Here is a 26035-nt window from a genome sequence, read left to right on the forward strand (position 1 = left end):
AGAAGTCTATTTTTCACACTTGTAGGGTCTTCGTACAGGCCCCCAATCTACTTTTACAATAAGCGGATAAGGATATCTATCCATTGTGATCTTTCTGGTCAATGAGGAAATTACTTGTGAGTCAGTGCAGTTCATCATACCCTCGTATTCAACACCCCCTTCTAGTTAGGGCTGTGCCACATCATTTTAGCAAACATCAGTCTACCGATTCACTTGTAATCTTTTGTGAGTCACTTACCAGATTATCAGTCACAGTTTAGATTTAAATATATTTATTTTTAAATCTGATTCTGAATAATTGAGTGCTATAAGCTTTACAACAGTCAATAACTGTTTGCAGATAATACAATAATATAGAAATAAAACCATATCTGTCTCCAACAGTCCAAGTGTACAGTCCAAAGCTGTTCTGTACACTAATACAACTCTTTTTCTTCAGACAGTCTAATTTCACTTACATTCAGAGCATCCTTAGACATTCATCAGGTTGAATATAACTTTAATATAATAAACTGTTTTATATGTATATATTATATCATACTTTGAAAATACAACATTATATATATACTGTATAATATATATATATATATATATATATATATATATATATATATATATATATATATATATATATATATATATATATATATATATATAGTATATATAATGTCATACTTTGAAAATACAGATCGTTTCATTTTAATCGAAACTCTAAGACGTACATAATCATACATTGGTAACATTTTTGTTGCAATGCGATTCACCTTTTGCTTTACATTACCCTTGATTAGTGAAAATCAAGATTGAATTGTGCAATTCAACATTTCAGGACACATTAAAAATGCATATATGATTACAATTATTACAACTAGGTCAACCGTTTTGCATTTAATGACTTTGCATTTAATGCATTTAATGGCAATGAATTAATGGCTTTGGGGTTAGGTTCAACAGAGAACCAGTATAATATATTTTGATCAACATGACATAAGCAATTGATTATGCAGCACACAGCAGACAATTGTTCATAATCAACTATATGAATGTCAATTTGTTTAAAATAATGAGATATTGCTATGACATGCACAAGTGAGAAGATTAAGAAATTAGTTTTGAGAATTTCAGCTGTGATCTTAGAAATGTACCAAAGCGAGTGAGAAAAACTATAATGGAAACTATTAAATTTTTCTACAAGACAAGAACTCAACAATTTCTTGCACTTAGAACTAATTAAAAAAAAATTGTACCTTTTTAGGGGCCAAGCACTGAAGGTGCGTAGGCACCTATTGTAATCGTTGGCGTTATTATTATTCTGCTTCTTCTTCTTCTTCTTCTTCTTCTTCTTCTTCTTCTTCTTCTTCTTCTTCCGCCGCAAGTCTATGGCAGCCCATATAACCGATTGCGGGAAAGTTGTATAATTTGGCACACTGATAGAGGACAGTCCCACCATTAACTATAGCAAATTTGAAGTCTCTAACTCCAACTCTCTAGCGCCACCACTTGTCCAAAATTTCAATGTTTCTATGCTAATAACTTTTGAACCGTAAGCCAGAAAATGGAAATTATTTTTTACTCTGAATCCTTGGCTCAAGCCAAGTCGAATGTATCCCGAAATTCAAAAATCGCAAGGTTTAGTTTTTTCGCTATTTTAAATTTTTGAAAAACCTACTTTTTCGAACTCGTCCTAGACGGTTTGTCCGATTTTCACGAAAATTGGCTCAGATCATCTTCAGACCATGCTGGCAAAAAGTTATGGAATTCAAGTTGATTCGTCCAACCGTTGTCGAATGACACATTTGACGAGAAGCATGCAAAAATGCATGTGAGGCTATATCTCGGCAACGGTTTGGGATATTGAGACCAAACTTGGTGTGTGTTATAATAACCATGACCTGAGACTACCCGCAGTGTTTCGACACAGCGCCACCAAGTGGTCAGGAGATATGAAAAATGCATGTTTTGGCTTATAACTTCTGAATGGTTTGGTCAAAAACCACAATTTTAGATTCAGTGCGTCATGGCGAGTCGAATGATATAAAATTTTCCCGTGTCGGCCATTTTAGGCGTCGGCCATTTTGAATTATGATTTAAAATGCTGTATTTTTTGAACGCAGCATCGTATCATTACGAAAATAATTACAAAAATATTCGGCTCCATGCCCTGAAGGTACTCAAACAGTTTGGTGGCAGCGCCACCTTGTGGCCAATAGTTATGATGAAATATCACATAAATGCTAATAACTTTTGAATAAATTACACTATTAAAATTAAAATGATCTCCCTATATTCTGTGGGTCATGCCGACAGCATTGATACCAATTATGCGAAAATTGGCCATACTTCCTGTCCGCCATTTTGATTAATGTTGAAAACCTACTTTTTCGAACTCCTCCTAGACCGTTAGTCCGATTTTCACCAAATTCGAGGTGTATCATCTTCAGACCATGCTGGCAAAAAGTTATGGATTTCGTGTTGATATACGAAACTGTTCTCATTTAGCGCATCAACGAATTTGCTGGAAGGGTGCCAAAATGCATTTGAGGCTGTATCTCTGCAATTCTTTGACAAATTTGCACCAAACTTTGTATGTATCATCGCCACCTCACACTGACTATGCCACATAAATTTGGTAACAGCGCCACCTATTGGTCAAGAGTAATGAACCATTCATTAACTATGAATAATTACACTTATAAAAATGCTAATAACTTTTTATTGCATTAGCCTATTGCAAAGAAACTGGTCTCAAAATATTCCCTGGTTTATGCCGACAACATAGATACCAAATATACCAGAGTAAGCCGAACTTCCGGTCCGCCATTTTGATTTATGTTGAAAACCTTATTTTTCGAACTGCTCATCAACCGTTAGTCCGATTTTCATCAAAATTGAATCAGATGATCTTTAGACTGTGCTGACAAAATGTTATGGATTTTGTATCGATAAACAAACCCGTTTTTGCATACCACAGCGACGAATTTGAGGCACAATGCCAAAATGACACTTGAGGCTGTATCTCTGCAATGCTTTGGCATATTGACACCAAACTTTGTTTGTGTTATTGTCATCTCACACAGAACACACCAAAATGATTTGATTACAGCGCCACCTGTTGACCAAAAGTGATAGGCTTTTTAATCTTATTACTAGTGGTTGTGTTTATGATTTTTCATCCATTTCAATTACAATCATCCCCGTAATTGCTGCTTGCAGCTATATTTTTTTTGTATCTGCACATAAATACTGAAACAGCCAGAGAAAATATTAATTTAAGATGTTTACAAAATGTATAAAAGAATGAGAATTTACCATCCTGATTCAGTAAAGTTATTTTACTGTTGCATAATGGGTTCTACTTTTATTAATTGTGCTTCTTTATTTCACAGATACATAATCCCTGTATATGATCAGCACAAACTATTTTCCTTGTATGACAATACTTCAATATATGTAAACAAACAACTGCTGATTAGGTATTAGGGACCATGAGATTAAATATCTTATTGTGTGTGTGTGTGTGTGTGTGTGTGTGTGTGTGTGTAACTCTGGTGCACAGGAAAATATGTACATGGCTCCTACAAACTGTTTATTCTAAATTTGACTGATACTATTCATGCTAGCGAAGTTGTGATGGTTGATCTGATCTGTCATCAGGGCAAGTTCAATGCAACAGAAGTTTTATTGTTTTTGATGTTTTTATCTTCCAGTCAAACCTATTTGATCATGAAGTATCTCCAAAGTGCAGTGATCTGGACTCTTTCAACCTAAAGAGAAGAATAAACGTTCAGTTTATTATATCAAGTATAATGTAAAATAGCTTTGAGCTGCAAAAAAGAAAAGAAAAGGAAAGCCTCAAACTTGAGTACCTCAACTTTTTACATGATGCCTCTAGTCAATGTCTTAATTATAAAATGAACTAACTGACCTTCCAGTTCTACTCTTTTTAACTGAATTCTCAATCTCCCTCTTGTGGCCTCTTTGAGAACTAAATCAGCCTCATATTCTTCATTACTGATCGTGATTCTCACTGAAGGCTGTTTCTTCTGAAAGGCCTTTTCCAGATCATAATTGGTCAACATATCAAAGTTTTTGACGCTTTGTCCATTTTCCTGATATTGCCACTTAACCACATTTCTTATTATAAAAGCCTTACTTCTTCGTTTTTCCTTTCTTTCCACCTTTCTGATCATGTCTTGAATACGACTGTCTGCAGTGTGAACGTCTCTTGTCAGACCCTCCAGTGTGATGACAGAGTCTTGGCCTTTCTTCTCAAGCCGGACACTGACTGTGAGCTCCCTCTGCATGGCGTTCAGTGTTTCTCCATCCTCTTTGGTGAAATGAGCAATGGCTGGATCACGGATAGGGATTGTCACATGCTCCCGCAATATCATGCTGTTGATCATGTCCCTGGCTTCACTCAGGTCCTTTGGTGTCTCCCCACAGAGCTGAAACACAGCTGGCTCAATATCTTCTCCCACCATCACAAACTCTTCATTTGCAGGAGAGTCTGCTCTTTCCCCTCCGAAAGAGTCTTTTTATCCGGGTGAACATTTAATGGGTAAAACATTTCAACAAAAACAGTGAAGGATAAATTACTACATTTAAAAAAAAATAAGAATGGATGGGATGTATGTATGTATGTATTACTGACCATTATATTTGGTAAGGCCTTTATCTTTCCCCACTTTCTCACCAGATCTTCTGATCATGCTTTGGTGGAAGTCTGCCACCATGTTCGTCTGGAATATAAGAAACTTCACAAGCCTTACATGCACCGGTTTCTTTTTCTTTACAAAGTAGACAACTGCATCAACCATTGCATCTGCAACATCAGCTGGATTTGCACCAGCCTGACCTAAAGGGTTAGTGTAAACAAATAAATACATAAAAGAACTGAATAGTGAATAATTCCTAACACAACCCCCACCCCCTACTCAAAAAATAAATAAATACAATAAAACCTTAGTAAAAAATGATTTATTAACTAATTGTACAGTAAGTACATAAGCAAAACTCTTAATGCAATTAAGTATAAATAAATACATATATAGGTTTCTTACCAGTGCCAAGAGCTGGGAAGGCAACAGAAGTAATATGACGTGACTCGCATAACTTCAGAACAGACATAACAACATCCTTAATGTCAGATGGACTATTACGTCCAATAACATGGATGATGTTTCCACATGGAAGCCGCCCAGATGAGGTCACAATCTCTGTCTGCTGCATGTTTGATGATCCCACTATTGGAAAAACATGTTTACCAAAAACATCTTAAGCTCCTTAGTTCTTATTTGAAGCATATGCCAAAGATTGATGTATTCAAAAAGTTAAAGTACATCAACAAGAATGAACCGTAAATTTAAGGAACACAAACCAATCTGAGAGCATTCTTGTTCCACTTTTACTCCAGCAGCATCTAAAATGGCCTTGGATACTCCTGGATTACAAAGAGAAATTTACTGTTAATTTATAAGACTCTTTGAACAGGAAAAACATTGTAAATGAAACTTATATTCATTGAAACAAGTCAGATAATATAGGAGAAGATTAATGAACCTGCTTTCAGAGAAAATGTCTTATTTGAGGAGTTGACAATGGCATCAGTTTTTTCTTTAGTTATGTCTCCTGAAGAAACCTCCAGAGTCACTTGACCCAGCTTCATAATGGGGACCCCGAGAGAGGGAGAGGAGACACTGCCAACAAGCTCTAAAGAAAAATATAAAAATATGTGTCACTCCTATATTCTGTGAAATTTGGATATATTTGTTATTAGAACAAATATTTTAACAAAATGTACTGTATTTTACAAAAATAAGTGTAATCAACATCAAATAATAAAGTGTTACCAGAGGTCTGAGCTGACATGCCAGAACTATTTATTTTCGGCATGACATGTCGATGTACTTCCTTTGTGATGGGACCCTGAATCCCATGTCTAAAGACACCGGTGAAGCACTAATGATAAAGCACAGAAATATAGACAATACTGACATTCACAACTATGAAAGTTTATTTGAATAGTTTATAGCTAAAAAATATTGGTTGTGTTTTTATGGTTCTGGATTCTAGTTTTCACACTCACCTCTACACTCTCCCTGTCAGAAGGGTGCACAATCACAGTTACCTTTCGGACGTTTGTAGGCTTAAAATCCTGGACTTCTTTCAGAATGATTCTGGCCACCAGATCTTTAGGAAAGCCAAGTTTCCCAGTCCCAATAGCCGGGAAGACAACTGAAGCCATTCTCCAGCTTTCTGCTTTTTTCAGGCAATTTCTAATGATCTGAGCGAGTACCTTTTAAAATGTAAATAAATATATATATATATATATATATATATATATATATATATATATATTATCTGTTTATTATCTGTCTTTTAAAAAAAGTACCAACTAAATAATTAAGTAGTGCTTACATATGATATGAGGCACATTTGGTGATACAAATCTAACGGTTCATTAAGTAAGGTGCACCTCTGAAAACATAGTTATGTATATTATATTGCATTTCGGTCAAAAGATTTTTGTAAATATTACATATTGCACCTTTAATCTTAAAATGAGCCAGCATTAACACAGTCAATGACAACTGTAAATTAAAATGTTGGGTCAGATGTACTAAACTGGACAAATTAGCAGTAGAGCACCAGAAAAGCACAGATGGGACGGGAAAATTCTGCGTGTGATTTACTGACAATGCACACATTAAAGAACACAGATGCAGCCATATAATTTCCATAATGATCTGTGCAATCTACCAAGAGCAGCACAAATTACCATACTTTTGGGGGTTATTAAATAATGGCATAAATACTAGAGGTGCTCCGATCACGATCGGCCGATCGTTAATGCGCATCTCGTCAGTAAAGCCGGTTATCTAATCAGCGGTTAATTCCATCAGGTGCGTGATTTCACATAGAGCAGCTATTACTACACAGAACCGTTGTTAACTGAGAAGATGCGCCAAAAAACGCTGAAAATGAAGTGGATTTGCGCATCTTCTCTATTAACAACGGCTCTGTGTAGTAATAGGTGCTCTATGTGAAATCACGCACCTGATGGAATTAACCGCTGATTAGATAACCGGCTTTACTGACGAAATGCGCATAACTATCGGCCGATCGTGATCGGAGCACCCCTAATAAATACCAGAATTCGATGAGCACAAACACAAACAGAGCTTGTTGTGGGCAGAGCCGGCCGTCGCCATCAGGCATGACAATAGCTGTGCCCATGCCTTTTAAGTGCTAATTCTTCACTGTGTTTAGTAAATACTGACAGTACTATTTTAATGCCAAAAGGCGGTTTGCGCTTGCGCAAGCTGTTAGTAAATCTGGCCCTGTGTATTGTAATTTTTTCTCACCTCATCTTTTGAGCCTTGCTTCCAAAACGGGCAAACCACATGGAAGACTTTTTGACATTTCAGATTATAACCATTTGTGATGAGCATTTCACCATAATTCACATTCTTTGAGTGAGCAGCTCTTGTGATTTCTGACTGGAGATGATGACCAGCAGTCTGGAGGAGAGCTCTGGAGACAGCACCTTTTCTGAGGTCCAAGTCCTCCGATATAGTGTTTACAATGACATCAGCCTGTAGAAGAAACAGGAGACACTTCTTTTGAATGAATTGGACATACAACGATTACCACAAACAATATGAATGTATGCTGGTACAGAAAAAGCACATTAGCAGTTAAAACTTTATTCTTAGATATTTTTTTCTTTCCCCTTTTCTTCATTTTATGGATTTTTAAAAAAAGTAACTATGATACTTACATGTGCATCCTGGATGCTCCCTTTGCTCAGAATGATTTTTAGTCCATCCTGTGCAGTTTTGGTGTCCAGAACACTCAGTCCCTCAGATATATCTGGTTTGCCACCAGAGTTTGTGGGATCTCTTTTCCAGTGTGCTTTTCCTTCAGAGACTCTATTACCACGACCTTTGGAACCTTTAAACTCTTGGTTTCTTTGGCCATAGTGTCCATGACCACGGCCATTCCCATGGACATGACCACGGTCACAGCCATGACCACGACTACGACCACGATAGCCTGATCCATTGTTACTATACCCACGAGGTTTGGTTTGATGAGGGAAAGTTATTTTGAGGTTATAAGCAGCAAACACCTTTCTGACAGCTTGAGTCATGGCATTCACAGTACCGTCATTATTATCAACGAAGTGAATCTTAGTTAATGTGCTTCTGGGCCCTCTGTGGTTATGATCATCAATGTAGTCATGCACCTCCTTGGCGATTGTTTCAGTGCAAAGATCAAGAGGACAACCAAATATCCCTGAGCTAATAACTGGAATTGCAATGGAAGAGCAGTTTTTCCTTGAAGCTTGGTTCAGACTTTCCCTCACAGCACGTTTCAGGCGTTGCACAGTAGTATGTCTGTCTGAATCACTAAAACGAGGTCCAACAGCGTGCACCACATATTTACAGGGAAGACGGCCAGCGTCAGTGATGAAGGCATCTCCAGGCTTCAGAGGCCCATTTGCTTTTATGTGTTGGTCACAGATTTGCTGCAGACTTGGTCCAGCAGCCTGGAGAAGTGCTAAAGCTACACCACCAGTATGCTTCAGATCTTCATTAGCAGCATTGACCACAGCATCAACACTGATCTTGCAAATGTCTGCCTTCCTGACAGTAACAGTTACTCCACCTGGTATTTTAACCTCACAAGAGACCTGGTAAATATCTTCAAAACTACCTTCAGTAAATTCATCTTCCTCCTTTTCTAGTGTATTATCTTCCTGATGAACAACCAAAAATCCCTTTTCCTTCAACAGCATTGAGAGCATCATTTTACCCTGCTCCATGAAGTACTTCTTTGCTCCTGCCTTTTTAATTATCAGTGTGTCCGTGCAGAGAGCATCTGCTAAACATTTAAAGAAAGTCACAGCTGGTTGGACAAATGCACGCTCTCCAGACAGTTCGATCAAGGGTCTCATTGAATCAAAACTCACTTTCACCTCATTAGACTCAATGAAATGCTGCCAGTCTTGTGATTTTCTGTCTTTAATGAAATCAACCACAGCGTGTGATTTGACATGAACTTTTTCTAAGATTCTAGTGTGTTTCTCAATGAAACATCCTAAGTTCTCACTGACCTCCATTACAGGTTTTCTGAATCCAGTCACTAATACTTTGTCTCTCTTTTTGGAAAGGTTTATCAACACAGATATCTTTTTGAGTGTACTGAACATATTCTCCAGTTGTTTCTTGAGATCCAGCCACTCCGGCATTTGAAGGATACCCTGATCTTCTACAACAAGGACTTTGGTTGTGAGAACTGTATTAATCCTCTTCTCCGCCTCTTTAAGTGCTCTTTCTGTGCTTCCAATCACAACGACATCTCTATTTTCGATTGTGTAGACAGCAGTTATTCCATGAGATATGAAGAGATCTCTGGACATTTCATCACAGTCCACTGATCTCAGAAATTCTAGGACTGAATAGTTAATCTGTAAGGACTTCTGTTTCATGTTTATTTTCTTCTCAAGGACCCAATTTTTGAAGGTAAGAGTTTCTGTATGAAGACCTGATAAAATAAGTCTGTTCATCTTTTTGTTGTAGTCAATTTGCAGATGTGGATAAACAGTTTTCAGGCCATCTTGTTCAAGCAGAGAGTACATGGCAGGAGAAATCTCCATGTCCTCTGTCACACTGTTCTTCTCTCTCTCCAGTTGATCTGTTCCTCTCTCCAAAAACTTCTCTATGATGGGTTTCAGTCCAGTTATCTCATGGGTCATTCCTGCCAGTGTCAGCACACCTTTAGAGGCATCCATGTCTATTAAAACCTGATCTTTCACTACTTTCTTAATATTAATTTCCACATTAAATAAAAGGGGGTGTGACATGGGCCACTCAGATGTTGTGTAGTTTGAGATAATTTTCTTGAAGGCATCAACTGCTTTCTTGCTCCAGCCATCAATGGCATCGTGTTTCTGTTTCAGTAATGCTGGATCAGGACTGAGCAAAACTTCAGGTTTGTCCATGTTTATTTGGCAGAAGTGTGAGCTCATGTGGTCTTTAATGGAGGAAATCTGCCCTTTCTTCAGGATGAACTCTCTGATGGCAGAATGTACACTGACTGTAACGGGTTCAGGCAGCTTCAATTGTGGCCTATTGCCACCATACAAGACTGTATCCAGTGATTTAAAGTAAGGATATATCTTGACTGGAACATCACAGATGTAAGTCTCTTGCTTCAAAATTCTCTGTTTGGCTGGAAAGTTGGAGGTGCAGTGAATCAATGCATCGACACTGACAAACAGCAGTAAAAAGTTTTACTAAATCTAAATCTTTAACAGCAAATAGTGCCAGCTATTTCACATATATTTACCTTCTTCCTCCTTAAAAATAATAATGGCTGCTTGTTCTGCTGGAATTGTGATAACTTCTTCTACTGGACCACCCAATTTCTCAAAATACAGTTCCAGCAGCATCTTGTTGTTGTTGGCCTCAGCTGGAAGATCCTCCACTCGCACACATGTGCTTCTCTCCAGTGCACAGGCCCTCAGATCCTTCTTCTTAAACTTTTCATGTGTCCTGCTGTCCTGAAGAAACTTTTCTGCAGCTGTAAGAAATAATATTTTACAGAATGTGTGAGGCACATTCAATCAAGTCATAATAAGAAAAGTTTTTATACTGTTTACCAGCAAAATAATAAAGCTCATATTAAAAGAGTCATATTATCAAAACTCTTAATTTTAAACTGTAACATGTAAAACTAAGGTGTTATGTAATCAATATTAAGCTCAATTAATATTTGACCAAAACAAAACTTGACCAAATAAAATGTCTAAATAATAATAAAAAAGTATAAATATAAAACTTACCACTGGGGTTTTTAAAGGTCACAAATGCTTTTCTTAATCCTGGAATTAATTCCATGCTATAGTCATTTTCAGAAAGTCCGCTGATATTCTCCACCAGAAGAGTCAAAACGTCTTGGTTAACATCTTCTGGAAGGTTCTCCAGGACCACAGCACTTGTCTCTTGAGGTTTCTTCACATCAGCCTGAGAGGCACTTTGATCTTAAGGCAAAATAAAAGTTACACACATTTAAAGAGCAGGTTATATGGGTTTTATGCTCTGTAAAAATAAACTCCATCCACTGGTCCCTTAATGCTGTTTCTCTTTTGGTAATCTGTGCAGGGTTGTCTTGCCCTGGCAACCAAAAACAAACTCCTTTTGTGACTTTTCGCGACGCTCTCGCTCTGATCAGTGAATCGCTCTGATCAGTGAAATGTTTGTTCTCAGCCTCGCTATACGGGAGCGCGCGCTCTTCCGGCAGAAGTGCCTTAGGACCCATATAAGGAAATTCCGCTCCATCTAACGTCACACAGAGCCATACTCGAAAAAAACTTTCCGAAACTTGTGACTAACCGGAAGAGGTTTTTTTGGAACAAAAATACTCCTTCAAACGTACAACTTAATTTTTGAAACTTTGTCCATGTTTAGCATGGGAATCCAACTCTTTAACAGTGTAAAAAACTCAGTATGCATGAAATAGCATTTCACCCCCCCTTTAAATTTATGCATTTAGCAGATGCTTTTATCCTAAGCGACTTACAGTGTATTCAGGCTATCAATTTTTACCTTTAAAGAGTGCATATAAATACCTTAACGATACATACTGTACCTAAATGGGCACATTTGTACCTTCTGAAAAGGGTGCAAGTGACAGCTTTGGTACCTTTTTTTCTGAGAGTGTACCCAACTAATATTTTTATTATTGAAAATTAATGTGTTAACAAGTACATTCGTAATATCAGTTCAATAATATGCAATTCACAAAAGCCAGAGACCAAAGTTCAGATGATTTACTTACTTGGTTCCTGATATCCACATGCCTGCTCTGTCTGAAATCACACAAACGTAAAGCATTTACAGTTATGTGAATGGAGAACTAAACAAGCATATGTAGTTTGTTCTCTCTACCCCAGTCCTTTTTAACAATACAGAGAAATGACAACCATTTTGTTTGAGAAATTCTTAAATGCATCAACCATGAAACTTAATTTATTACTTTTATGACAGACCATTCTGATCATAGTGACTATATCTGTTTATAGTATCGTTTTTGGTCCTAATTCTCGATTTAGAAATAAATCTACTCACTCTTTGTCCAGTGCTGTGTGCCTGTTCCTCTACATCACCGGGTTTGTACACTTTCAACTTGATTTGTTGATTGTCAATGGTAATGATGTGCTCTGACTTTGAGAGCACGCCATCTCGGGCTTGAACACAAATTATCAGGTTTCGTTAGAAACATCACAATGCTTCAAAACATAAAAAGTAGCACAAAACTACGTTATATTAGTGAATGTGACAATTTAAATGATCAACATTGATATGACATAGGCCTTTAAGCTTAAAGTTCTTCAAGAAGAGTAAACTGTGTACAGTTCTGACAATTTTTGCTTTTTATGCTACCACACAAAACTCATTAAAACTATTTTTTAAGCTATTGATATAAAAAAAAAATCAATATCAAAAATATATTTTTTTCCTTGTGATGTTTCTTTCAACAGTCTACAAATATAATTATGACCAATAATAATTTACAAATAGCTTATAGTTTCCGCAATTAGTTCATAAATACAAGAACTGCATTTGTTTCAACTGAACCCATGTCAGGTGAAACACTCATTCATAATGTATTGATGTAGCCGAACCAATAGCAACCACCTACAGAGTATGTTAAAATGCTATTAAAATGCTATTTTATTCAGGGCAATTTTTCCTCCTATATCTGCCAACAAATAAATAAAAAAAATTTCTTTCTTTCATAAATTCACTCCATGATGCAAAATATTATTTTTTATTCCAAATTTGTTTAAATTTGTTGTAATTCATTCTCTGAACATGAATGTTCTCGTAGACGCTGGGACATATCATCTAAAAAAACAATAGGATTATACTGGAGTACATTTGATAGCACACATTTGCACGATAAGGATAGGCTAAGATGACAAAGATAACAAAGATAGTGTTGAGTTTTACAGTCATGAAAGTTATTCAATGAGAGAGGGTAAAGTGAACTTCTTATCCCAAAATAAATACGCCTTATTAATGTCCAAAGTATCTTATGTTATGTTATGTATGCTTGGTAATGAGTGGCAGAAATCGTTTTATAAATTATTTAACGAGACTGGATTTATTTATTTTTCCTGTAGTTTGATGTGTTGTTCACTTGTTTACATTTCTTTAAATGGATGACAATGGAGGCTAGCTAACGTTAGGCTACATGAGTTTGTCGCGCTTTGTATTTGAATCTGACATTTCGACAGATTGCATTACTAAATACATATTTGTTATTTTGATAACGTAAATGGCCGTGTTTAGCACTTACTGTCAGATGATTTGAACAGAATCGTAGTGGAGTTGCTCCCGTCATTATATTGCACAACGCAGTCTCCTCCCTGAGATTTTTTCTTACTCTGAAAGTAAATCTGAAGTTTATTTTTAGCACTTTTGGCGTGTTCAGGCCCCCAGTCTCCCTCTACAATGATGGGATAAGGATATTCATCCATCGTGGATTTTCTGTTCAACGAGGAAATTACTTGGAAGTCAGTCGCCTATAATAGCCTCTGTATACTTGATCCCGCCCTCCTTTACTTTCATTTTCGTTTCTTCGTTTGAGTCCACTTTCAGAGAAAATAAAACCGGCTTGTCCATGAAATTATAAGGTACGTTCATCCAAGATAAGAACTCGAGACGTTTTTATTTGTGTCATAAGTAGCACAGGTATTTTTGTAAAAAAAGAAAAAATATGTTCCAGATACTTCCCAACAGTCAATGTATCAAAACTTAATTTTGAATTTATTATTTTTTTAAATTATTATTATTATTTTTTTGCAACCTCAGATTCCCGATTTTCAAATAGTTGTGTCAGCAAAAAAAAAGAAAAAAAAAAAAAATTACATATATATATTAAAGACTCTTTTGACTGGTTTGTGGTCCAAGGTCACATTTGTGCTTAGGATTTGGCCATGTGACGTAATTCATTGTTATTTTATATTTAAACCTTATTTAAAACTGATCGTTTATTTTACTCAGGTAATTTGATAATACCTAGAATATCAAAATCAACTGCGGGCGGCAGATCCTTTTCTTATTTGGCACCTAAACTCTGGAATAACCTACCTGTTTGGGAGGCAGACACACTTTTGCAGTTTAAATCTAGATTAAAGACCCATCTCTTTAACCTGGTTTACACAAAACACACTATTCTTCTAATATCCAAATCTATTAAAGGATCTTTAGGCTGGATTAATTAAGTAAACTGGATCCGGGAACACTTCCCGTAAAACCTGATTTACTTGCTAAATCGTTAGAAGAATGGCATCTCTCTTATTCCGAGGTCACCATAGCCACCAGATCCAGTCTGTATCCAGATCAGAGGGTCACTGCAGTCACCCGGATCCAACACGTATCTAAACCAGATTGTGGATCAGCAACTAGAAAGGACCTACATCCCTGAAAGACAGCGGAAACCAGGTTTTTTCTACGTTCTGTCACTGATGGAGTTTTGGTTCCTTGTCGCTGTCACCTCTGGCTTGCTTAGTTGGGGACACTTCATTTACAGTGATATCATTGACTTCATTGCACAGATACTATTTAAACTTAACTGGGATGATGACACCACTGAATTCAATGATGAACTGACTTTAACTGTCATTTTGCATTATTGACACACTGTTTTCCTAATTAATGTTCTTCAGTTGCTTTGACTCAATCTTTTTTTGTTTAAAGCGCTATATAAATAAAGGTGACTTGACTTATATTATACTTTAAGTGCATGTCACAGAAATATAAAAAAAAACTGCCAAAGAAAATCAGAATTGTTCGACAGTGTTTAAAGGAATAATAATAAAATAAAAATAATGTAGCGAAAGTCCTTTTATTTTTATGTAATAGTATGCCTAATTTCAATGCCCTCATTTAATCCCCATAAACTGAACACAAACTTTTCCCAGTTAGCCAATACTTCAATATATGAAAACAAACAAATGCTGATTAAGGTATTTAAAGATTAAAAGGGAACTGTGAAATTAAACTACAAGTAATACATTTCTCACCATTCAAAGGGCTATCACTGTTTTTGAAGTATCAAACTCTCTGTTAGTAGAGAGAAGCTAACCTAACCTAACTAAAATTATGTTCAGTTTCACCAAATTAATGTAAATTGGGAACAAAAACAGAGACTTAGATCTCATAATCATTACTGGAAAGTGATTAGGTATTCTGGGTAAGCCTGTACATCATTGAAGATCACAAACATGGATGGGTTGGTCATGTTATCAGTCACACTGTTATAGAGATCAGCACTACTAGAGCTCTTCGCAGGAGGGACAGGAAGGCCTGGTTTTCCTTGAGTGAAATCACCAACAAGAACCCTGGCGAGGTACATGCGTTTGTGTCCTTTGGCATCAGGTTTAGAGTAACCTTGGGCTGAGTAACTTGGGTCCACAGCAAAATATGTACCATTCCCATACATGGCTCCTAAAAACAGAACAAGAACAATAGTCAGTTGATTTAAAACACAAATAGATGCAAGTGAAAAAGTTTATACGTAATTTGACTGATACCATGCATGCCAGCGAAGCTGCGATTGAAGCCGTGATTGTTGATCTGATCGGTCTTATCAGGGCCAGTTCCATGAAAGAGAAGCTTTTCGTTCTTTTTATGCTTGTTTTTAACTTCCAGATCCTCTTTTTTGATCATGTAGCTTTTCCAAAGTGTGCTATTTTGAACTCTTTCAATCTAAAAGCAAAAAAAAAAAAAAAAAAAAACATTTACACCATAGTACTAAAATGCAAAACCAGAATCTTTCAAAACTAATAAATATGAGGTTTATCATTAGTCTTGTATTACTTCAATGATGTTATTGGTTAGATTGGTTCTCCGGAACTCTTTCTCTACTTTGGCAAATTCTTTTGAGCCTGCTGTGAGTTTTACAAGAACAACATGTTTTCCTTTCATGTCCTCCCAGTCTGAAGGTAAAGGGCTTTGAGTTGCAGCTGCAGCTATTGACAAAAAGAAAAATGTGATTAACTAATCCTTGTACAAGATCTATGTTATTTAAATTATTAAATAATCTCACCTTGCAGATCTACTCTATTCAGTTCAATACTTATTCCTCTTCTTGTGGCCTCTTTGCGAACTAAATCAGCTTCATATTCATCATTGTTAATTTTGATTTTCACTGTAGGCTGTCTCTTCCGATAGGCCTCTTCCAGGTCATAATTGGTCAATATATCAAAGTTTTTGACGCTCCGTCCATTTTCCTGATAATGCCACTGAATCGTACTGCTAATGAAAAATGCCTCACTTCTTCGTTTTTCCGTTCTTTCCACCTTTCTGATCATGTCTCGAATACGACTGCCTGCAGTGTGAACGTCTCTTGTCAGACCCTCCAGTGTGATGACAGAGTCTTGGCCTTTCTTCTCAAGCCGGACACTGACTGTGAGCTCCCTCTGCATGGCGTTCAGTGTTTCTCCATCCTCCCTGGTGAAATGAGCAATGGCTGGATCATGGATTGGGATGCTCACATGCTCCCGTAGTATCAAATTGCTGATCATTTCCTTGGCTTCACTCAGGTCCTTTGGTGTCTCCCCACAGAGCTGAAACACTGCTGGTTCAATTTTTTCAACCACAATAACAGAGTCTTCATTTGTGGCAGAATCTGAACTTTCCCCCAAGAAAAAGTCTTGATGGAAAAAGAATAAAAAAAAACAAAAAAAAAACAGAGGAATTCATTACTGTATTTTTACAAAGAATAAACTGGATTAGCATTTTTAGAATTTATTACTGACCTTTAAGTTTGGTCAGAAAACCTTTATCCTCCTCTACTTTCTCACCAGATCTTCTGATCATGCTTTGGTGGAAGTCTGCCACCATGTTCGTCTGGAATATAAGAAACTTCACAAGCCTTACATGCACCGGTTTCTTTTTCTTTACAAAGTCGACAACTGCATCAACCATTGCATCTGCAACATCAGCTGGTTGTGCACCTCCCTGACCTAAAGGGTTAGAGACCAAAAATAAAAAAGAATAAGGAAGTGAATCATTCACACAATATTTCCATAAAAAAATTCACTCACTGCAATTATGTAAAAAATAAGATCAAAGTTTCTCACCAGTGCCAAGAGCTGGGAAGGCAACAGAAGTAATTTGGCGTGACTCACATAACTCCAAAACAGACATAACAACATCCTTAATGTCAGATGGACTATTACGTCCAATAATATGGATGATGTTTCCACATGGAAGCCGCCCGGCTGAGGTCACAATCTCTGTCTGCTGCATGTTTGATGATCGCACTATTGTGGAGGGGGAGGGGGGCATATTTACCAGTAGCACCTAAAGTTCATTACAACTCAACATCAACAAGAAGAAAATTGCACATTTGAAAGAACACAAACCTGACAAACATTCTTGTTCTACTTGTACTCCAGCAGCATCTAAAATGGCCTTGGATACTCCTGGATTACAAAGTAAAATCTACTGTCATATTATAATTCTCTTTGAATGTGAAATAAATTATAAATGAGTAATTGATACAAGGCGGTGTGTATAGGTGAATTAACCTGCTTTCAGTGAAAACGTCTGATTTGAGGAGTTGACAATGGCATCAGTTTTTTCTTTAGTTATGTCTCCTGAAGAAACCTCCAGAGTCACTTGACCCAGCTGCATAATGTGGACACCAAGAGAGGGAGAAGAGACTTTGCCAACGGCCCCTAAAGAAAAACATGAAGATGTATGTGGGAAAAAATTGTCTCACTATCCTAATATATCTGTGACATTTGGATATATTTGTTAATAAAATAAATATTTTAGCAAAATATATTCAAAAACATAAGTGTGATAGACATCAGATAAGAAAGTGTTACCAGAGGTTTGAGCTGACTTGCCAGAAATGTTTTTTTTAATCTTGACATGTCGCTGTCCTTCTTTTGTGATGGGACCCTGAATCCCATGTCTAAAGACACTGATGAAGCACTAAAAGATAAAGCACAGAAATATACATGAAAACATGTGCAACTATGTTACAATAGGTTACAGTTTAAACAATAAAAGCACACATCTTGACTTGGTCATACTGTATGAGATGGGAAAACTTGACTGTGTTTTTATGTTTCTTGATTCTACTTTTCACACTCACCTCTACACTCTCCCTGTCAGAAGGGTGCACAATCACGGTTACCTCTCGAAGATTAGTAGAGTTAAATTCCTGGACTTCTGTCAGCATGATTCTGGCCACCAGATCTTTAGGAAAGCCAAGATTCCCAGTCCCAATAGCCGGGAAGACGACTGAAGCCATTCTCCAGCTTTCTGCCTTTTTCAGGCATTTTCTAATGATCTGAGCGAGTACCTTTTAAAATGATTATAAATATATCTATTTTAATCTTTAAAGCAAGATCACCATTCCTGCTCCTGGAGAGCCACTGTTCTAACCCTAACCCTTCTTCAACACACCTGCCAGTAATTTTTAAATGACCCTGAACAACTTGATCAGGGTTGGAGATAGAAGACAGCAACATCTAAATCAGGATTCTACAAACCTGCCCTGGAGTGCCACATTTCATTTTGTATGCCCCCCTTGTATGTCTTGCAGTCTCTACAAATGATCTGATAAATGGAACCAGGTGTGTTTGATGAGAGAAACACACAAAATGTGCAGTGATGAGGTTCCTCTAGGACAGGTTTAAAACCCCTGATCTTATGTGACAGCAAGTTACTTAATGTTTTTTCTCACCTTATGTTCTGAGCCTTGTTTCCAAAATGGGCAAACTACATGGAAGACTTTTTGACATTTCAGTTTATAACCATTTGTGATGAGCATTTCACCATAATTCAGACTGTTTGAGCGAGCAGCTCTGGTGATTTCTGACTGGAGCTGATGACCAGCAGTCTGGAGAAGTGCATTGGAGACGGCACCTTTTCTGAGGTCCAAGTCCTCTGATATAGTGTTTACAATTACATCAGCCTGTAGAAGAAACAAAGGAGATAATAAAAAAATTTTAAATTTACTTGAAGCACAACATATTAAGCAGAGGTGTAGCTAGCAGGGTGGGGGTCTGTAAACAAGTATGTGGTACACTTGAATATGGTACACAGAGTGTGACTGATCAAAGCAAATGGCTTGGTTTTTGTTTTATTTTTTAATAATTATTTTAAAAGCCTAATTGAAAACATTAATATTAAATAAAAGTCTTTAAAGGGGTGGTCACACTAGACTTTAAACGTGCAAAATTATTTCGGACGCCGCTGCGAATATGGGCGAGAGCAAGATAAAATGGTCTCTCCTCAATTATCACAACATGGTTTAATATGTGCTTGTACTGTGTCTTTTACGACGGCGTCGAAAGTGTCTTATTATATTGTACTCTCTGTATCTCTCTCTATATGAATATATACACCCTAAGCAATATTTTTTTTTTAAATGTGCTCATTCAAATGTACCATATGTTCCTGTTTCCACTGACACTGCAAACCATGCAGCTTCTTTTTTATTTTATATTAATAATCTTTTAAATATGTATTATATAAAATAGGATGCTGCGCTTCAGCTAAAGTAATATAGTGCTTCCTTCACAGAGAGGTCCCGCAGTGACGTATCGATCATCTACTGGTCCCACATCTTCACGTGATGCGAATTCGCAGGTCAGAGTTCACCAAACTTGAACTTTGGAATGCAGCGAAATGCGACATATTTTGCATGAGCTTGCGTTTCCGGTCTGACGCATTCGCATGCATATGAATGGAAGTCAATGGAACAAAATGTGCAGTGTGACCACCCCATAAGAAGATAATAGTTGCTATGTATGTTCTATCTGTCAGAATTTTGTAAATGAACAATTCACTTACACTCGCATCCTGGATATTCCCTTTGCTCAGAATGATTTTTAGTCCCTCTCGTGTAGTTTTTCTCTCAAGAACAGTTAACCCTTCAGAGGTATCTGATCTGCCACCATAGCTTGAGGTTTCTCCTCTCCAGTGTGCTTGTTCTTCAAAGTCTCTGTTACCATGACCTTTTAGGTCTTCAAACTCTTGGTTTCTTTGGCCATAGGTTCCATGGCCATGACCACGACCATTTCCACGATAGCCTTGTCCATTGTTACTATACCCATGGGGTTTGATTTGATGAGGGAAAGTTATTTTAGGGTTATACGCAGCAAACTCCTTTCTGACAGCTTGAGTCATGGCATTCACAGTTCTGTCATTATTGTCAACCAAATGAATTTTAGTTAATGTGCCATTGGAGCCTCTGCGGTTATGATCATCAATGTAGTCACACACCTCCATAGCGATCGATTCAGTGCAAAGATCAAGAGGACAACCAAATATCCCTGAGCTAATAACTGGAATTGCAATAGAGGAGCAGTTTTTCCTTGAAGCTTGGTTCAGACTTTCCCTCACAGCACGTCTCAGGCGTTGCACAGTGGTACGTCTGTCTGAATCACTGAAGCGAGGTCCAACAGCGTGCACCACATATTTACAGGGAAGATGACCAGCGTCAGTGATGAAGGCATCTCCAGGCTTCAGAGGCCCATTTACTTTTATGTGTTGGTCACAGATTTGCTGCAGACTTGGTCCAGCAGCCTGGAGAAGTGCTAAAGCTACACCACCAGTGTGCTTCAGATCTCCATTAGCAGCATTGACCACAGCATCAACACTGATCTTGCAAATGTCTGCCTTCCTGACAGTAACAGTTAGTCCACCTGGTATTTGAACCTCACAAGAGACGTAGCCAATATCTTCAAAATTACCTTCACTAATTTCATCTTCCTCCTCTTCCAGCATGTCATCTTGCTGAAGAACCACCACAAATCTATTTTCCTTCAACAGCATCGAGAGCATCATTTTACCCTGCTCCATGAAGTACTTCTTTGCTCCTGCCTTTTTAATTATCAGTGTGTCCGTGCAGAGACTATCCACCAACCTTTTAAAGAAGGTCAAAGCTGGCTGGACAAATGCACGCTCTCCAGACAGTTTGATCCGGGGTCTCTTTGAATCAAAATTCACTTTCATCTTATCAAACTTAATTAAATGCTGCCAGTCTTGTGATTTTCTGTCTTTTATTAATTCAAATGCTGCATATGATTTTACACGAACAGTTTCTTCGATTCTAGTGTGTTCCTCCATAAAACTTCTTAATCTCTCACTGACTTCCATCACTGGTTCTCTTAATCCAGTCACTATTACTTTGTCTATCTGTGAAATGTGTATAGACACCAATGTTTTTTTGGAAGTATTAAACATATCATGCATTTTTGTTTTGAGAGCCTGCCACTCCGGCATTTGAAGCACACCCTGATCTTCTACAGTGAGGTCTTTGGTTGTAAGAACTGTATTTATCTTCTTCTCTGCCTCATTAAGTGCTCTTTCTGTGCTCCCAATCACAACAACATCTTCATTTGCGATTGTGTAGACAGCCGTTATTCCATGAGATATGAAGAGATCTCTGGACATTTCATCACAGTCCACTGATTTCAAGAACTCCAGGATTGAACGGTTAATCTGTAATGGCTTCTGTTTTATATTTATTTTCTTCTCAAGGACCCAATTCTTGAAGGCAAGAGTTTCTGTATGAAGACCTGATAAAACTAATCTGTTCATCTTTTTGTTGTAGTCAATGCGCAGATGTTGAGAAACAGTTTTCAGGCCATCTTGTTCAAGCAGAGAGTACATGGCAGGAGAAATCTCCATGTCCTCTGTCACACTGTTCTTCTCTCTCTCCAGTTGATTTGTTCCTCTCTCCAAAAACTTATCTATGATGGGTTTCAGTCCAGTTATCTCATGGGCCATTCCTGCCAGTGTCAGCACACCTTTAGAAGTATCCAAGTCTATTAAAACCTGATCTTTCACTACTTTTTTTATATCACTCTCTACTTTTGACCACAAGGTATGTGACACAGGCCACTCAGATGTTGAGTAGTTTGATATTATTTTCTTGAAGGCATCAATTGCATTCTTACTCCAGCCATCAATGTGTCTTCTGGAAATTCCTTTCTGTTTCAGTAATGCTGGATCAGGACAGAGCAAAACTTCAGGTTTGTCCATGTTTATTTGGCAGAAGTGTGAGCTCATCTGGTCTTTAATGGAGGAAATCTGCCCTTTCTTGAGGATGAACTCTCTGATGGCAGAATGTACACTGACTGTAACGGGTTCAGGCAGCTTCATTTGTGGCCTGTTGCCACCATACAAGACTGTATCCAGTGATTTAAAGTAGGGATATATCTTGACTCCAACATCACAGATGTTATTCTTTTTGAGCAAAACTCTCTCTTTGGCTGAAAAAGAATAAATTAATGAACTGATGTTGACAAAATGAGGTAAAGAAGTGTTATCACTAAATATGTAACTGTAACAGCAAAGACTGCCAGCAATTGTACGTGTATTTACCTTCTTCCTCCTTAAAGATAACCATGGCTGCTTGTTCTTCTGGAATTATGATAACGTCCTTTACTGGACCGCCCCATTTCTCAAAATACAGTTCCAGCAGCATCTTGTTGTTGTTGGCCTCAGCTGGAAGATCCTCCACTCGCACACATGTGCTTCTCTCCAGTGCACGGGCTCTCAGATTATTCTTCTTAAACTTTTCATGTGTTCTGCTGTCCTCAAGGAACTTTATTGCAGCTGTAAGAATTTAAGAATCACAGAATGTGCTAAACACATTTAATCAAGTAAAAAAAGCAAATGTGTGCAACAGTATCTAACACTACATTATTAAAACTGCCATATAATAACGGGGAAGCATGATTCTTATTCTCAAAATAGTGTTTTTTTGCAGTCGGTTTAAATGAGTCAATTAAAAAACAGTTTATCAGGACTTTTATGTTGTCACATAATGACATCAATACTTCATGCTATCATCCCTGTAGGTGAAAATACACACTCAAACTGTATATAGTAAGATAGTTCCCTCATATTATTATAAATGGGAGAAATTGCAACATGCAACATGGTGGAATACGTCCCGCCTCCTAAACAATAGAGACAATTAGTAAAATCATAGCATCACTGCTGTTAGAAGCTCCAGTTCCTAGTGTCCTGGAGAGGCAAGGCAAGGTGCAGAGTAGTATATGGATTTTATTTAAAGCTAAAAAAAAAAACTGTCACTTGGGAAAAAAACCGTCAAGGCCTTGAGGCAAAAAAATAAATAAATATGACGCACAACTGAAAAGGTAGCCTGGGTATGACACAACACCTACACAAGGCAAAACCCCTTAACAATTTGGCACAATTAACTAATAATAAGATAAGAAGGGGGAAGGCTTAAGCAGAGCCTGAGTGGGACTCATTTTCCTGATCACATGGATTACTATTGAAAAAAACTGGATTTTGCTGTGAAAATAGAGACTAATGACACCTGACTGTCAAAGCGGCCTATCCCTATATTGCCTCACATGGGTGTAACCCCTCTGGTTCTTTTCCACCCACTCTGGACAGGATTTAACTAACCTCAAGAAACATTTAAAATTTTACATTCTTTCATGACACTTTCAAAAAAAGTAATTAAGATAACAATATTAATTTTATAATAATAATAATAATAATAAAAACAATTATTATTATTATTATTATTATTATTATTATTATTATTATTATTATTATTATTATTATTATGTGAAAATTGTAATGCTATTATGCAAATAACAAATGTAAATATATATTTTTTATAAGAGTAGAATAACTTACCACTGGGATTTTTAAAGGTCACAACTGCTTTTCTTAATTCTGGTATTACTTCCATGCTAAAATCATTTCCAGAAAGACTGCTGATGTTCTCCACCAGAAGAGTCAAAACATCTTGATTAAAACCATCGGGAAGGTTCTCCAGGACCACAGCACTTGACTCTTGAGGTTTCTCCACATCCAACTCAGTCTCCAGGACATCTTCAGGAAAATTTAAAGTGACACGTTTAAATCCCCCTACTATTAACTTACCAGGTACATGCAAAATGATCTTGAGTTGTTTTGATGGTTAATTAAGTACCTAACTGATGCCTTTAACACTGAAGAGTAAATTGTATCAGAATTAGTAAGATAAGATCATTATAAATAGTAAGATAAGACAATGGTAAGATAACCTGACCAATAAACAAGATGGCATGTGCATATTCTTCCAGATGAATTACTTACTTGGTTCCTGATATCCACATGCCTGCTCCGTCTGAAACCACATAAATGCAAAGCATTGGTGATTAATTGAGTTAAAAACACCGCCAGCTATCTTCCTACAGGAATTCTAAAATGCATCTATATCTCGTCCATAAACGTAATATTTGAATAATGAATGTTAGACCATATATTCATATATAGCAGTAACTTGATGCAATTTGTTGGTCCTATATTTGTGTTAAGTTCACTCACTCTTTGTCCAGTACTGTCTGCTTGTTTCTCCACATCACTGGGTTTGCACACTTTTGACTCGATTTGGTGACTAGCAGTGTTAATATCATTTTTAGTCTGGGAGAGGATGCCATCTTGACCTTGAACACAAACATCAGATGCATCACAACAAATAATTTTCTTATGTAAATGGAAACCGTTAAGTCTCTCTACAAGCAATTAAATAATACAGGATTACTTGGTCACTAACAAAGTGATATCCTCACCACTGAAAAGGAATGTGAGTCAGAACATCAGAAATAACAGTAAAATATCCCAACCAATAAAAGTTTGCATGCATGTAAGCAGCCAGAGACCAAAGTCCACATTCTTTACTTACTTTGTTCCTGATATCCACATGACTGCTCTCTCTGAAACCACATAAATGTGAAGCATTTATGAGCACATGGGGAATGCTACCATACATGTAGAGTGACTTCTCTCACTCTCTTCACTCTCAAGAAAAAAACATGGAAGAAAAGCTGTCATTAGGTTGGTACCTTTAGGTACACGTTTAAATGTTTTATATACTAATATTTACACCTGAGGTTCTAATATGAACCATTTTGGTACAAAGGTGTATCTTTTGAAAAGTTGCCACCCCAGTGACAGATTTTCTACCTTATTTATTTATTTATTTATTTAATGTACAATAAAATAATAATCGTTACTCGTTAAAGTTTTTTTATGATAGACCATAATAACTTGACGCAATTTACATGGATTATAGAGCTATAATTGTAGATTTTGTAGCTATAACTATACACACCTTTTGTCCTGTGTCTGGTTTATACACTTTCAACTTGATTTGCTGATTGCCAATAGTAATAATGTGTTCTTCCTGGGAAAGCACGCTATCTCGGACTGAAATAAAAACAATCAGATTCAGTCAGATACATCCCACAACTTCTCTCTCTATCGAAAATGGAAAAAAAAATAGAATAATACAATTTGCAAATAAACTCTTTATTTAGAGACTTTAAAATAGTTTTGACAAAACCGCACTGCAAGATCTAAATTTTATTACATTATAATAAACCAAATGAATGTTATTTTGTTAACATGTTGATAACTTACTGCGAGATGATTTGAACAGAATCGTAGCAGAGTCGCTCCCGTCATTATATTGTACGATGCAGTCTCCTCCCTGAGATCTCTTACTCTGAAAGTAAATCTGAAGTTTATTTTTCACACTTTTAGCGTTTGTAGCCTGCCAGTTTCCTTCTACAGTGATGGGATAATATTCGTCCATCGTGGTTTCTGGTTAATGAGGAAAAGGCTTGCGATTCACTGTAAATAGGGAAGACGAATCACGCCCTCCTGATTATTTTCACTTTTGTTTCTGCATAAAAGTACTGGGTTTTTTTATGCTTAACTTAATATAGGCTACAGTAAATTAGTTTACTCTTAATCATTTTGTGTTGGAATAAGTTTTTGATTTGTTGTTGTTTGTTTGTTTTATTTCCCCTCAGCAATCCAAATTTTGTCAAAGTCCCCTAATTAGATTCGTTTGGTGGCATACAGTAAGACTACTTTGGGCTGTAATAGTGCTCTAACATCCAACAGATGGCAGTATAGACTCATCCTGAAATCACTGATTCTTGGACTTACACAGTTTG

At 37.0% G+C, this 26035-nt stretch overlaps 2 protein-coding genes across 5 annotated transcripts; both read right to left on the minus strand.

The window, feature by feature from the left end:
• Window positions 1-670: 670 nt before the first annotated feature.
• Window positions 671-13613, minus strand: LOC127966279 (protein mono-ADP-ribosyltransferase PARP14). Of its 3 annotated transcripts, none has more exons than XM_052567171.1 (15): window positions 13369-13613; window positions 12135-12253; window positions 11845-11875; window positions 10850-11047; window positions 10354-10587; window positions 7781-10236; window positions 7365-7595; window positions 6086-6295; window positions 5850-5958; window positions 5560-5709; window positions 5378-5440; window positions 5061-5243; window positions 4652-4855; window positions 3926-4531; window positions 671-3764 (listed from the first exon to the last, which is right to left on the minus strand). In XM_052567171.1, exons 1-15 carry the CDS (start codon window positions 13547-13549, stop codon window positions 3760-3762), a joined length of 4980 nt encoding a protein of 1659 aa, XP_052423131.1. In that variant the 5' UTR covers window positions 13550-13613; the 3' UTR covers window positions 671-3759. The 3 variants fall into 3 exon arrangements, with proteins under 3 accessions (XP_052423131.1, XP_052423132.1, XP_052423133.1); XM_052567172.1 differs by having other exon boundaries at window positions 4154-4531; window positions 13369-13612; XM_052567173.1 differs by lacking the exons at window positions 10354-10587; window positions 10850-11047 and having other exon boundaries at window positions 7781-9762.
• A 1287-nt stretch (window positions 13614-14900) lies between these two features.
• Window positions 14901-25730, minus strand: LOC127966276 (protein mono-ADP-ribosyltransferase PARP14). 2 transcript variants are annotated; one of them, XM_052567163.1, is made up of 19 exons: window positions 25494-25730; window positions 25186-25280; window positions 24757-24787; window positions 24399-24517; window positions 24168-24198; window positions 23724-23921; window positions 22428-22661; window positions 19890-22315; window positions 18778-19008; window positions 18184-18393; window positions 17933-18020; window positions 17609-17758; window positions 17444-17503; window positions 17159-17341; window positions 16835-17041; window positions 16123-16728; window positions 15894-16045; window positions 15608-15782; window positions 14901-15521 (listed from the first exon to the last, which is right to left on the minus strand). In XM_052567163.1, the coding sequence occupies exons 1-19, from the start codon at window positions 25666-25668 to the stop codon at window positions 15241-15243; spliced, it is 5652 nt and encodes a 1883-aa protein (XP_052423123.1). In that variant the 5' UTR covers window positions 25669-25730; the 3' UTR covers window positions 14901-15240. The 2 variants fall into 2 exon arrangements, with proteins under 2 accessions (XP_052423123.1, XP_052423122.1); XM_052567162.1 differs by having other exon boundaries at window positions 17912-18020; window positions 25494-25729.
• Between the last annotated feature and the right edge of the window lie 305 nt (window positions 25731-26035).

This window comes from Carassius gibelio, chromosome B10, assembly GCF_023724105.1.
Source record: "Carassius gibelio isolate Cgi1373 ecotype wild population from Czech Republic chromosome B10, carGib1.2-hapl.c, whole genome shotgun sequence".
Classification (NCBI taxonomy): domain Eukaryota; kingdom Metazoa; phylum Chordata; class Actinopteri; order Cypriniformes; family Cyprinidae; genus Carassius; species Carassius gibelio.

Excerpts from the sequence above, each read along its gene's own strand:
- LOC127966276 (XM_052567162.1), bottom strand. The coding sequence starts at position 25,668 with ATGGACGAATATTATCCCATCACTGTAGAAGGAAACTGGCAGGCTACA. Across the intron at positions 25,281-25,493 it reads TCTGTTCAAATCATCTCGCA|TCCGAGATAGCGTGCTTTCC; the intron begins GTAAGTTATCAA and ends TTTTTATTTCAG. Across the intron at positions 15,783-15,893 it reads TAACCAATAACATCATTGAA|ATTGAAAGAGTTCAAAATAG; the intron begins GTAATACAAGAC and ends TTTTGCTTTTAG.
- LOC127966279 (XM_052567171.1), bottom strand. The coding sequence starts at position 13,549 with ATGGATGAATATCCTTATCCCATCATTGTAGAGGGAGACTGGGGGCCT. Across the intron at positions 12,254-13,368 it reads TCTGTTCAAATCATCTGACA|CCCGAGATGGCGTGCTCTCA; the intron begins GTAAGTGCTAAA and ends TTTGTGTTCAAG. Across the intron at positions 5,710-5,849 it reads CATGTCAGCTCAGACCTCTG|AGCTTGTTGGCAGTGTCTCC; the intron begins GTAACACTTTAT and ends ATTTTTCTTTAG.